The sequence below is a fragment of the Solea solea genome, chromosome 3 (assembly GCF_958295425.1).
Source record: "Solea solea chromosome 3, fSolSol10.1, whole genome shotgun sequence".
Taxonomy (NCBI): Eukaryota; Metazoa; Chordata; class Actinopteri; order Pleuronectiformes; family Soleidae; genus Solea; species Solea solea.
Genome location: NC_081136.1, coordinates 8,798,647 through 8,811,938, shown reverse-complemented (window position 1 = coordinate 8,811,938; position 13,292 = coordinate 8,798,647). Strand labels below are relative to the sequence as shown.

Below are 13,292 nucleotides of genomic sequence, written 5' to 3'. Positions count from 1 at the left end.
TATTCTCAGAAATAATTTTAATCATGACGTTAAACTCACTAACCACTGTCATCACTGCTACTATCAGCTCACAACCCTCACACCAGAATTCTCATTAAATATTGACAAGAATAAGAATGTAAGTTAACGGATCCCTCCATCCGTTTTGTATTGTCTGTGCATGAGGCATAGTGGGGCATTTAAGGCAGCTATCATCAATATTACCATATCTACAGTAGGTCACACAAGTGAAAGGTGCCACTAGTAATAAGGAACCAAAAGAGAATTGTCACCAGACTCTCCCTCTGGAGTTGCTGAATGTGTAAATAAGCAACTGCTTGCCAACAAGTTCATCTCGACACTGATAACATGGCAGTCTGTGTTTACATCTAGTTTCCTCTTCCCACAGGGGGCTTTATAAAGAAAGTTTGTTTTTTGTTTTAATCATGAAAAAAGCTTTGAACCGATTAATCGATTATCAAAATAGTTGTTGATTAATTTAGTAATCGATTAATAATTGATAATTGAGTCTTTTGTTTCTTTTCTAAATCTTGAAAAACGAAAGTAGAGGTCAAATAAACTAAAATGACCTAAATTCCAGTCTAAGTAGTATTTTTTTTATTATTATTGCCAGAAAGAAGTCATATAGATATGATATGTAAATGTCAGCTGGGAAAACATTATCTCCTCAAGTGCCTTTTCAATGTTTGTGGCTATTTCATATGATTTTCCCTTCTGTCTCATCATAGCCATCACTGTTATTTGCTTTGTTTTTGTTTTTTAAATACAGAAATTCTGTTACATTGGGCGTTCCTCTGGGATTAAGTAAAGGGCCTCTGTTTTTTTGGGAGATTCATTGCTTAGTTATTCGAGGTATGTGTGCTGCAAAGCTCCATGTGCATCTGATTCTCTTTACACTGCACATCTTGGTCGTCTGTAGAATATTAATGTCAGAAGCCATTGTTGTGATGAGTTGCGCTTGACTGCATCCAGCACGTAGTACTTTTTAGTTCAAAGCACTGGCATGACGGTGGGGGACAGCGTATATGAAAGGGAAGGCGAAACGTGAGATCGGGACCGCGGGTCATCACGGGGGAGGCAGGAGGCGGGGGTGCAGAGGCATAAGGCAGTCATTAATGAAAGTGAGCAAGATGGGAACCCTCAGAAAAAGTGCTGGAGGCTTCTTCTGAGGCGGAAGGGTGAAGGAATGAGACGGGGAAAACAAGTGACAGAGAAGAGGAGAGGACACTCGAGAGGGAGAGATGCAAATGGTCAGAGGTGAAGGGAAGAGAGTGAGGGAAAAGTGAGAGAAGAGAGAGAGATAGAGAGGGTGAACAGGGGGTGAAAAAGAGAGGGAGAGAGAAAGAGCTGAAGGGCTGATATTTAATGTGATAAATGAGTTGTGACAGTCTGCCTCTAACCCCCTTCTAACCAGCGAGGAGGAAGAACTCAGAAATAGAAAGCATTATGGGTAAAAAGGGACATATACGGCATTATATATGTATATAGAAAGGAGGAGGAGGAGGCACACGCATGTATACGGCGTGGAAAATCAGTGCAGGCAAAGGGACATCATTCATAGACAGCAGTGACGATGTACAAAGTAAAAGAGGCAGGGATTCATGTACGTGTAGAGGCAAAAGCAGAAGGTAATTTGGGTAAAGGACATACAGAGAGAACAAAAGGAGAGGTAATAGCAGAGGAGGAAGAGGAGGGTGCATAATGCAGCATCGGGTTAACGATCTACTGTACAATATTCTTCGAAATAACAAGAGGGAGAGAGGAGAAAAAGGGATGTGAGAGACGGAATGGATGGAATCCTCCACAGTGATTGCCCTTTCTCTTTTATACGGGTGTCATGTCTTGAAGAGACAGGCTAATTACAACTTGTCATCGCCCAGTGAGGAACAATAGCAGAGAGGGGTTTTCATTTTCTTTTCCTCTCCTTGTTTTTCCCCTCGTATTAGACAGTCGGACGGTGCGGTTTGTGTCGGATCTGCTCTGCCAGTGGACTTCAGACTGGAGAAAGAGAGAGCGCTTAGCAGACAATGACAGCCACTGTAGTTTTGGTTGAAGAGTGGAAGCCTGGGAGATGACTCATAGGGAGGAATGAAGAAGGGAGAAACAGAGAGGGAGAGAGAGAGAGAGGGCTTGAGTGTTTCGGAGAAATAAAAGTTAGGAGCGAGAAGAAAAGGAGTGTGAGAGGCCTGATGGTTGAGGTTGGGTGTTTGATCTCCAAACTCTCCACCCCTGTGTCAGCATCAACTGCCTCTTCTTCTTCTTCTTCATTCTTTCTTTCGTCTTCTGCGGCTCTGTTTTGATTTCCTCTTCTTTGACACCTCCTCTTTTCCCCCCGCTGTTTCCTCCTCAACGCAGAGTTAAATGCCCGCAAGCCATCGCGTGATCAAAGATGGCAGTCGTGACATTTCATCGCTGCCGGGAGAATGTGCTTTCTAATCAATTAACCATAAACCACGGATACAATAACATGTTATAATTGTGGTCGGGGTGATTTTTACAGTAGGTCGCCTGCAGCGTGTACACAGTGTAAATGAGAAAGTCCCGAACTTATCCCTCTCTCTCTCTCTCTCTCTCTCTCTCTCTCTCTCTCTCTCTCTCGCTCTCTCTCTCTCTCTCTCTTCTCTCAACCTCCAGTGTGGACGGCGAGGTTCTCTCAGGAGCCAGCAGACCAGTCGGTGGTGCGGGGCCAGAGGGTGATCCTGTCCTGTGTTGTCTTCAACTACTCGGGCATTGTGCAGTGGACCAAAGATGGGCTGGCTCTGGGCATCGGAGAAGACCTGCGGGGTGAGACATCACGAGGCTGTGCTCATGTTCAGCATATGAAGAGACCGCGTTTGAGCAAAAATTGCATGCCGCATATGAAAAGTTTGCTCTGTACAAGGGCCGACGTATGCTGCGTCTGCAATTTGATTTGCGATATATATGTATTGAGTTGAGTTTCCCTTAGATATTCACCTATAAATTTAACACATGACTAGTTTTTCTGCCTTAAGGCTTACCTTAGGCCTCAGGTGAGCCTGCAGAACCTCCTGAAAGGACGATTCTAGGTCAATGTTCCAACTGTTCTCTTTCAACACTCATCTCAATGTCTCACAACCTCGCAGAGAACCAGGGTGAATTCCTTAACTTAAGTTCTCCTGTGATTGACAGCTTTTGAAGTGACAAACATCCTCAAATGTTTTGTGTTGCCCACAAACCACAGATATTCTGGTTGCTGTCATAGGGGGGAAAAATTATTATTTATATATATTTATTATTTATATTTTTAATTATTATAACGACTTATATAGCCTTTCAGCTCATTTTAGTGTGTGCAGAGGGAAGATAGTGTAAGTAAAAATATGTAAAGTGCATTACCTTGGTATACTGGTGCTTTGAACTAAACGTTAAACTCATATATTTAATGTCATAATATTAAACCACCAGCTATGAACATGGAACATGCTTTTCCAGCAGCCTGGGTCAGGCGAGTTGCTAATGCTGCTGCTGCTGCTGCTGCTGCTGCTGCTGCTGTGTTTAAATATGGGCGAAGACAAGATTAGTAAACCTAGAGTGATGGATGAATGAAATGTCTGCACGAAAACGAACCCAGACCTACTGTTAAAATGAGAGTTGAATAAATAAATCACTAAAGCACATTTGGTGGTGACACTCTGGCATCTCATCTGGCAGTGATACTGGTTTAGATCATCAGAAGAAGTGAGCCATAAGAGGCTAGAATAATGGAAGCTATATAGAAGAGAATAGAATAGAATATCTTAATGTCATTCCACTCGTACAGTGAAATTAAGATTGCTGCTTCCAAGACTTGATGCTATAAAGCAGCGTTTCCCAAACCTTTTACATGGAGGCACACTTTTTAAAGATGGCAAACTATCTGACCCAATTAAAAAATATGTCATATTATGTCAAATATGGCATACTATTTCATTTCCGTAAATCTAATATCATTTTAAACGGGTTAACGAGACATGATGATTGTATCAAATGTATATGTTATTTAATCAATCTTAAATGTCTGCACATTTAGTCCCAAATAGCCAATAAGAGCAGATGAAATCAAGGTCTCAAAGTCAACTCCTATTGAAAGCCAGTGAGAAGAAGTGAGTCATAATGATTTTGAATCATGGATTTCTACGGGCCGGTAGTTAATTTTCCCGTGAAAGTATTTTCCATTGGCCGTCATTTGACCTCCAGTGTAAGAAGAACATGTTGTCATCAGCAGAATTCTTTTTTTTTTTTTTTCTACCAAGAGACAGAGCTAACACTGCTCTTCCCTGTGTGACTGCTCTTCGCGTGGACGTTGCTTTCCCCCCAAATGCTAACGAAGCAGAGCTTCCCCACAGCAACACACTCACACAGTGTTTCTGTGTCGCTGCGTGTTTGTAACTAATGCATGCTGACAAATTTTTTTTTTTTTTTTTTTGCTGCTGATTGTTTTTAGCTGCTGTTACATTCATTAAAGCCAGCAGTGCAATTTCTTTTTTTACTTTCCCCAATCCCCTCTCACCCACCCAAAAGAAGATGATGGCTGTCACTCGACATCCACATCACATCCAACTGTGACACACAGTGTCACTCATTTAAGTTGATGTTATATTTGGCTTCCGTCTCCTGCACATATCATCAAATGGTTGAAGGGTAATCCCAAACCTTCCTTAGGCACATTTTACAGACTGACATCCTTGATGTTGGTGGGGGAGCATCACATCATTGCCTTTTTCACAAAGGCAGCGGGTGACACTGACTGATTATAATTTAAAAGCAGATGCATCAACTAAAATGTCTCGCAGAGCCTCACCTTTACTGCTCTCTGCTATTTCTTTATCTCCTTCTTTTCTGTCAGTCACACGCAGCGTCTGGGCGATACATGTTATCAGTGAGTTGCAGCATTGTCAGAATATCACCAGTTAGTTGAAATGAATTTTCTCCTCAAGATTATACTTGATTTATTTGTATTTAGTCTTGAGCCTGCCCCACACGAGAGGATTATTGGCCAGATTTTGCTCCCGGTCTGGCCCTTCCGACAACGTCTTCTGATTTTAGGCTGATTTCAACAGATTCACTCTCTCACCTTCTACCACTTCATCCTCAACATGAGGGTTCACAGAGGAGGTCACCAGTCCATTACAGGGACACATAGAGACAAACAACCATCCAGTGTCCAGTTTTAATCCCCAAATCTGCATGCTTTTGTACTGTTGGAGGAAACTGGAAAAAACCCACGCACACATGGGGAGAAAAATGCAAACTCCATGAAGAAAGGTCCTGGTTCAGATCGGGTCACAAACCCGGGTCTTCTTGCCGCAAAGGCAACTGTTTGGCCCGAATTTATAGTCCGTCGTGTCTGTGTTCTCCCACGTTTTTTAAATCAAGTCAGATTTGAAAATCCTCTAGTGAGAGTCTCTCTTACTATTAATACAAGTTTTTTGGGCCTGCGTTTGTTTGGTTTTCCTCTACCCCCTTATATTATTTACTGTACAGTATGATTTTGTTTTGTGGTTAGGTCTTCCCTCTTCTCCTCTCCTGACATTTAGATTTTCTTGTTGTACAGAGTTCAACTTAACATCTCCATCTTGCCTCTTTCTCTCTCTCTCACTCCCTCACCTTCATCAAACCTTTCTGTCAGCCCTGCTCTCTCTTCTTCCTCCTTTTGTTCTCTACCCCCCCCCCCCTTCCCTCCATTCTTTTATAATCATATTGTTCCTGTAATGCTCCGGTGCTTCAAGCCAAAGCTTTTAAATAAAAACATGTGAATGAACACTGGCCACCTCATGCACTGCACACATACACTCAGTGGGTGCCTGTGTATGTTTGTGTATGAGGCTCTGTCCCCCCCGCCGTCCCCCCCCCCCCCCCTTTTTTCTCTGGGCTTTTCATGCGCTTTCTTGGCCTCCACATTTAACATGCAAATGCACGTATATACAAGGCAGGAGGAGCACACACATGCACACATGCATGCAGAAACAAGGACACACACAAGGTTAAGTTAGCAGTTGGCTGCACATGGGAACAGCAGCAGAGATTTATGCACATCTACATCTGGCCCGCAAACATGAATTCTGCATCATGGACTGGAGTCACTTTGGGTCCTTTAAAACATTGTTGTCATAATGCATTTATCCCCCCCCCCCCCCCCCCCCCCGCTGTGGAAAGAGAGCATGGATGCCACCTAATGGTGAGAATGTACAGCAGTGACACAGCTGGGCTGTGTGGTGCATGGGGGAAGGGAACCTTAGAATCTCACAGGCTGTGTTGTGTGTGTGTGTGTGTGCATTATGCTGTGTGATGTGTGCATGTTTGTGTTGCGTGCACATCTATCACATCACATGGCCCACGTTGCTCTCTGGTGCCATTAAGCCTGATGAAGGGAAAAGTCAGACTGTTGCTTCGTGCATATGACACAGATCTGATCTGGTCACTTTTACTTTCTGATGCAGACCACATGGGTATGTGGTAATCCTGAGATTCTGCAGTCTCTGGTTGAAATGCAATGTGTTGCGCAACTTTTAATACAAACAAATATCTGTTACATTCAAACCGTTGTGAAATGATGTCACACAATGATGATTGAGTACATCAGCTCCACACAACGTTTTTCTGTTTCTTAGAGCACACAGGAAGGCAACAGCAACGTCATGCTACTCGAAAATTGATCTCTATGGACCGGACCAATGAAAAATTGTATAATAACCTATTTACATTACAACTTTTTAGATCACAGTGGATCTACAAAGGCACAAAGCATTGAGTCCCAGTTATCTGGAACTGGAAAATATAGTATATAGCGGTTTAGTAGTTTGATGGGTGTAACGCTTCTCGTCTCTTCCCCGCGACTGCACTGCTGGTGTATACACAGAAACGCTCCCTCCGTCGGGTCTGATAATATTACACAGCAGAGCCGGTTTTCGGATGAGGGACGCGTACAAGTCTTACATCATTTCTGTCCACAAAGAAGTGGAATAATAACAACAACAACAACAAAAGTTACTAAGAGGTCAACACTGACTGCAGCTTCAAAGATGTCGTAACATGAATTCACCTTCAGCCAACATTAGCACACAGGGTAGTATCTCAATTCACCCCTCAGGAAATAAAGTGGAGTTTATTTATTTAGTGCACAAAACATTAGACTCAGCAAAGGTGCCGGTACTAGATTATAGCTACCTTAGCTAATTTCCATCCGTAGTCCATAGCGCTCATTCAGTAGCTATATATATAGCAGGTATATATATATGTACCTATGTAAATACATGTAAGTGCCATCATCATAAATCCCATTTAAAGACAGTAAGACATCAAAATTCATCCTTATACAAGGACAATAAAGCATTCAGTTTGTCCAGATACAAGTGCAATTATAGACAGTGAGACTGGTAAAGCCTATAACTGCAGTCTAACTGTCTGTCTGTCTATCTGTGTGCTTCAGCCTGGCCTAGGTACCGTGTGCTGCGTGTGCAGGAGTTGGGCCAGTACAACCTGGAGATCCTGTCAGCTGATCTGTCCGATGACTCCCTGTACGAGTGTCAAGCTCCTGATGCCGCACTGAGGTCCAGGAGGGCCAAACTCACCGTCCTCAGTATGTTTATTTATTTATTTATTTATTTATTTATAGTTTCAGTGCACACATCCACATACTGTACTGCATGTGAGATGCGTGTCTTTGTTTTTTTTAATATTGGTCTCTTCCCCTGCTCCAGTCCCCCCAGATGAACCGGTGATTGATGGTGGTCCAGAGGTGCTGCTGAATGCAGGCGAGTCTTACAACCTGAGCTGCGTGTCTCGCGGGGCCAAGCCGCCGTCTATGATCGAGTGGCTTAAAGACGGTCTGCCTGTGGACGGGGCCGCCAGTATTACTGTAAGTCTCACAAGAGGAAAGGCACATGTACACTCATGCAGTCATAAGCAAGCTGTCAATCTTCCGCTGTCCTCTGTCCATCATCAGGAGGTGCTTCCAGACAGGAAGAGAGTGACCACACGAAGCTTTCTGCCCATCCACCCCGTGGATACTGACACTGGGAGGAACTACAGCTGTATGGCCAGCAACCTGGCCATTCCCACCGGCAAGATCACAACTGTCACCCTCAACGTCCACCGTAAGCGATGCTTCCCTTTATCTTACAATACAAACAATACATGTCTGTGCAGATACCGTAATCAGAATAAAACACAGGTCTATGCAATTACACATTTTTTTGTTCTCATTGATTGCATTGAAGTCAATCTAATCTTTAGTTTCATTTTTGACTACTGTTTTCCCTTTTTTGGGACATAATCGACAGATTAATCGGTTATGGACATAGTCTTGCAGCTACAGTCGGCCTCTGTTTATTATCACATATCACACGCTAATTAAGCAGTTAACTGTTTTGCATAGCTGTTACTAAATAATGCATGGCAGCCATTTTACATCACACAGACCTGCAGATTGCAGCATATATTAAACATAGTAAGGCTGTTGAATGTGTCTCACTCTCTCTCTGTCTCTCTCTCTCTTCAGATGCACCAACTGTGACCTTGTCCATTGAGCCTCGCTCTGTCCTGGAGGGGGAAAGAGTCACCTTCACCTGCCAGGCTCACGCTAACCCTCCTATCATGGGCTACAGGTCTGATTCCACACACACACACACACACTCATTTCCACTGGCCTTCTTAAAGTGACAGTCACCTGTCCATATTCTATGACAGAAATGACGCGTTTTTGCCAGTGGAATTACCATACTTCACATGTTCAAGTGTAATGTAATGTAAACATACAGTATCTTATTTAATTTTTTTTGATGTTTGAACTCTAGCTGGGCTAAGGGTGGCGTGGTGCTGCAGTGGGCCAGAGAGAGTGTGTTCACCACCAAGGCAGACCACTCTTTCTTCACCGAGCCCGTCTCCTGTCTGGTTTTCAATGCCGTGGGAAAGACCAACGTCAGCATCCTGGTGGACGTTCACTGTGAGTCACGCCGCACTTGTCTCACTTTGTTCAGGACACTGGCACTCACAACAGTCACGATTCGAGGGGATAAATCATGCCACCCCTGTCCTCTCTTTTTCCTCAAAGCGGCGTCTCCCGATGAATGAGACATTTTACTACACTTTATTGGCATGACAGAGCAGAACTGCAACACCAAAGACAATCGAGGAATCAAATTCAAAACAAACAGACAAACGAGGGAAATGAATTTTACAGTGTGAGACACATCAAAAGTACAGTGCTTACCCTCTCTCTCTCTCCTCTCATCCCCAGTCGGTCCAATTCTGTTGGTGGAGCCGCAGCCAAAAACAGTCGACGTCGACTCCGACGTCACTCTCAACTGCAAATGGGCGGGAAACCCACCTCTCACACTCACTTGGTTTAAAAAGGGTTCAAACATGGTAAGAAAGGATCCACTCTTCTACTTTTTTCAATATGTTTATCCGCAAAAGCAGCCTCTCTCTCTTTTTTGTTTACCTATTTTTATGATCTCCGTTTTAAATTGAATGAATTCACAAATCAATGCAGAGGCTCTGCATGGCTTTCAGATGACATCGTACACTGTTTGTCACTGTCCAATGACTCTTCTTATCCGGCTCACTTTTTTTTTTCACACTTTCAAACTCTTTCTGAAACTGAAGAATGAAGTTAACGTCACTGTTTTGTGCTGTGGACATAGTAAGTAGGTGTATGAAAGCGTTGGCATTGGTTGCTAATGACTCACTGGTTGGAAGGTTAATAAACAGCCTGTTCAGTTTAGCCGTGGACTGGTTTGCGCTTCACCTTCATGTCGTCTTATCCTGGTGTTTGTCTCCCGCTCTCGTGAGGTGGCGGTTGCATATTTGGCCACACTTTTCACAAAGTAAATTTTTCCTGATGGATGTGGTTGCTAGGCAACTGCACGGCCTTTGCGAGGGCTTAAGAGTAAATGTACACATTTCCGTTGTCAGTATAATACGTCTGAATACTGAAATAAGGCCAGACCAGATTTACAGGTGGCATTACAATAGTGCATTAAATCCTCTACTCATGTTCATGTGGGCTTTTATTTTGTTTATCGCCTCCCGCTGTTTTGCAGATTTGCCTTGTTTATGATTTCTTTTAACTCCCCCACAGGTTCTGAGTAACAGCAACCAGCTGCATCTGAAGTCGGTGAGCCAGGCGGATGCCGGACAGTATGTTTGTAAGGCCATCGTCCCACGGATTGGAGTCGGAGAGACTGAGGTCATGCTCACAGTCAACGGTCAGAAAACATCCACATAGTTTCATGTTTGTCGTTTTGTTTGCAGATAAAGGCCGTGTTCTTTTTAAAGGTCACCTTGTCAGAAATGGCGGGATTTAATTCTGGAAAAAAAAACAAATCATACCATTTATGACGGAACATGACTTGAATGTAAGTTTTGCTCTTTGTTGTATTTCAAACAATACAGGTCCTCCCATCATCTCCAGTGAGCCAGTCCAGTACGCAGTAAGAGGGGAGCGAGGAGAGGTGAAGTGCTACATAGCAAGTACACCTCCTCCAGATAAGATTGTAAGTGAAAAGAGAAGTGACAGTGCCAAACCAGCAATTGTAATTTCTAAATTATAGCCTAGCTTCAATTATTCAGCCAAAAAATGCCAAGCAAGGAAAAGCTTTGGTCACAAAGAGCACAAAGTCGTACCTTTTAGTCTTACAGCACGGTTTACAGTCACTGTACCGCACTCCTGCACAGTTAATGCATTTAGGCCCCGCCCCCTTTTCTTCTTTATGAGTGGTGACTCACCCTTAAACTCCTCTAGAATGTTCCTTCACTCCGTCACGTAAACAAACCAACACTAACACTAAGCCGCTCCACTTATAGCCCCTGCATCGCAAATCAACTCGGGCGCTCTCTCAGGCTCGACTGTTTCACAGAGGCGCAGTCGCGGTTGCTCTTCTGCTCCCGCTGTGACGGATCCATCCTGACTTGCGGTGCGAGCGGCAGAGGTCGCGACGGAATAGGATTTATAAAATATACAGGACTGGAGAGGAACAGTTGTCCCAGTAAACGCCCGAGCCAGGAGATTCTCCTTCTCTGGAATAAGTGGGCACATTATGGGAACATGTGGGCTTATACATAATTAACCCTCTTTTCATACAGTACTTCAATGCTGAATAATACAGCGGCTTTTAGTGGCTCTAAAGATGGAGAATGTGCCAGATTCTCACTGGCTCTGTCAACTTCACTTGTGCCTGCAGAAACATACAAACTGTTGCTGGTCTAGGAAATCGTGCAATGTGTGAGCTTACATGCGAGTGTGTACTAAATGTAAATTCATGTGCTGAAGTTTTCCCCTCTCGTGCAGTTCCTACATAAGGCTATAATCCCCGTTTCATCCAATCCTATCCAACTATATCTGTAAAGCACGTTAAAACAACCACATTTCTGTAGAGAATATTAAATTAAAGACAGAATAAATTAAATAAATAAATCAAGGCCGTTCAATTGAAACTTTCAGCTACAGAACAATTGATTATTATTAGTAGTACGAGTAGTAGTAGTGTCGCTTTTTTTCCACATTTGCCTTTATTTGATCGAGAAAGGACACATTTTGTGCAAGTAGTTCAATGACAGACGGGAATCAAACCAGAGATGTTAAACCTGCAGTTTTAGCAAGTTATCGACGGCCCATTAAACCACACTGATAAATAATGCAAGGGTGCAATTAAATGTCAAAAGACCCATTCTTGAAAGGAGTAGTTAGACAGTGTAGATTAATAAAACTGGTTCGTTTTTATGCCAAACGTTAGATAAAAACATTGAGAGCTCTCTAATTTCTGGGTGGTACATACTGAGCTCCAGTTGCTGTGCAACACCTGTGAAAGTGCTGGTAGTTTCAGGCAGAGCCAGGCGCGCTGTTTCCCTCTGTTACTCATTACGATGCTGGCCCGAGTTACTCGGCTGCTGCCTAGAGTTTCATATTTAGAAAACAGACCTGATGTTTGTGCCAGTTTTCTTATGAAGCTCAAAACAGAAGTGAATCACTACACACAGTGTCTCCCAAAAATGCCCAAACTATTCCTTTAAAACGTCTTCATAATAGTTTTTGGGGGCTTTACATTGATTTAAATTTGGAAGTGTCCCCTAAAGGAACAGTGACTGTGTTTTCTTTTGCAGTTTCAAAACATTCTGTATGTACAGAGCAAAGATGGAAGAATAATTCTTCCCATTTCAGTTTCAGTCATTTTGTCATGTGATCATTCTGTTCGACAGACACACAGATATAAAATGTATAGTACAGATTTAGCCCGGAGATATTCCGGATATGTCGTCTGTCATCAGTCCTCAACATGTGTGCGTGCTGCAGGTGTGGGCGTGGAAGGAGAACGTGTGGGAGAAGGAGAAGGGGACACTCCTGGAGAGGTACACGGTGGAGCAGAGCAAGTCATCGGCCGAGGGTGCGGGCGTCCTCTCCACCCTCACCATCAACAACGTGATGGAGTCTGACTTCCTGTCCACCTACAACTGCACCGCCTGGAATGCTTTTGGCCCCGGCACCATGATCATCACACTGGAGGAGACTGGTGCGTCATTTATAAACTGCACAGTGTCATTTTTATTGCGTGTGGGACAAGGCGGCATGCAGCAGTAGCCGGGGATAATGCTACTGATTTGAGTCAGTCGACGAAAAATAGAATAATGGATTTAATAATAATTACTTCCTAAAAGAATTATAAATCTTAGATTTTATATGATTTTTTTTGTGTATTGACATACATATATTTAATGTGATTTAGCTTTATTAGGTACAAAGTCACTACTAACCTACAGAGACAGCCTTTATTATTTATTATTATTATTATTATTATTATTATTATTAGTTAAAACCTTATCAGGTGACATTTTGATCCAAATTGCATATTAATTTGAGGTTTTTAATCCAACACTTTATGTGTCATAAGCTGTTTTCATTGACTTGAGAAGATCCAAGTTACAAACTCTACAGTTACAAGTTGTGAGAAACTTGTTTAAATTCTTTAATTCTCATGCATGATAAAAAAAAAATAGATTATAATTCTCAGGTTACATGAGAAAAGTATTAAGTAAATCAGAAATAAACAATTAAAGGTACACTGTGTAATATTTAGCATGTTATTGAGAACCTGTGTAGCCTTCAGTTAGTTTTAAATCTCCTTTATGGGCTACTGTAAAAACATAGTGATCCAAAATGGCTGCTTATGTTGTGCCAACCCACCTCCCGATATGAATATTAAAGGCTCAAAACAATCAATTCAATCAGGTGATTGTACACTTATTAAAAAAAAAAAAAGGAGTACATTTGTTTTATCCTCATTTTCTGCCAGCTG

The 13,292-nt window shown here is 42.7% G+C and overlaps 1 protein-coding gene across 2 annotated transcripts in view; it reads left to right on the top strand.

Moving 5' to 3' along the window:
- Positions 1-13,292, top strand: part of kirrel1a (kirre like nephrin family adhesion molecule 1a) — a 30,726-nt gene that overhangs the window by 12,148 nt on the left and 5,286 nt on the right. For both annotated transcript variants that reach the window (XM_058623804.1, XM_058623805.1), the window contains exons 2-11: positions 2,635-2,784; positions 7,430-7,579; positions 7,701-7,858; positions 7,946-8,096; positions 8,501-8,606; positions 8,796-8,944; positions 9,239-9,366; positions 10,082-10,208; positions 10,396-10,496; positions 12,293-12,509. In XM_058623804.1, the coding sequence (XP_058479787.1) occupies positions 2,635-2,784; positions 7,430-7,579; positions 7,701-7,858; positions 7,946-8,096; positions 8,501-8,606; positions 8,796-8,944; positions 9,239-9,366; positions 10,082-10,208; positions 10,396-10,496; positions 12,293-12,509 (1,437 nt within the window). The remainder of the gene's footprint in view (positions 1-2,634; positions 2,785-7,429; positions 7,580-7,700; positions 7,859-7,945; positions 8,097-8,500; positions 8,607-8,795; positions 8,945-9,238; positions 9,367-10,081; positions 10,209-10,395; positions 10,497-12,292; positions 12,510-13,292) is intronic.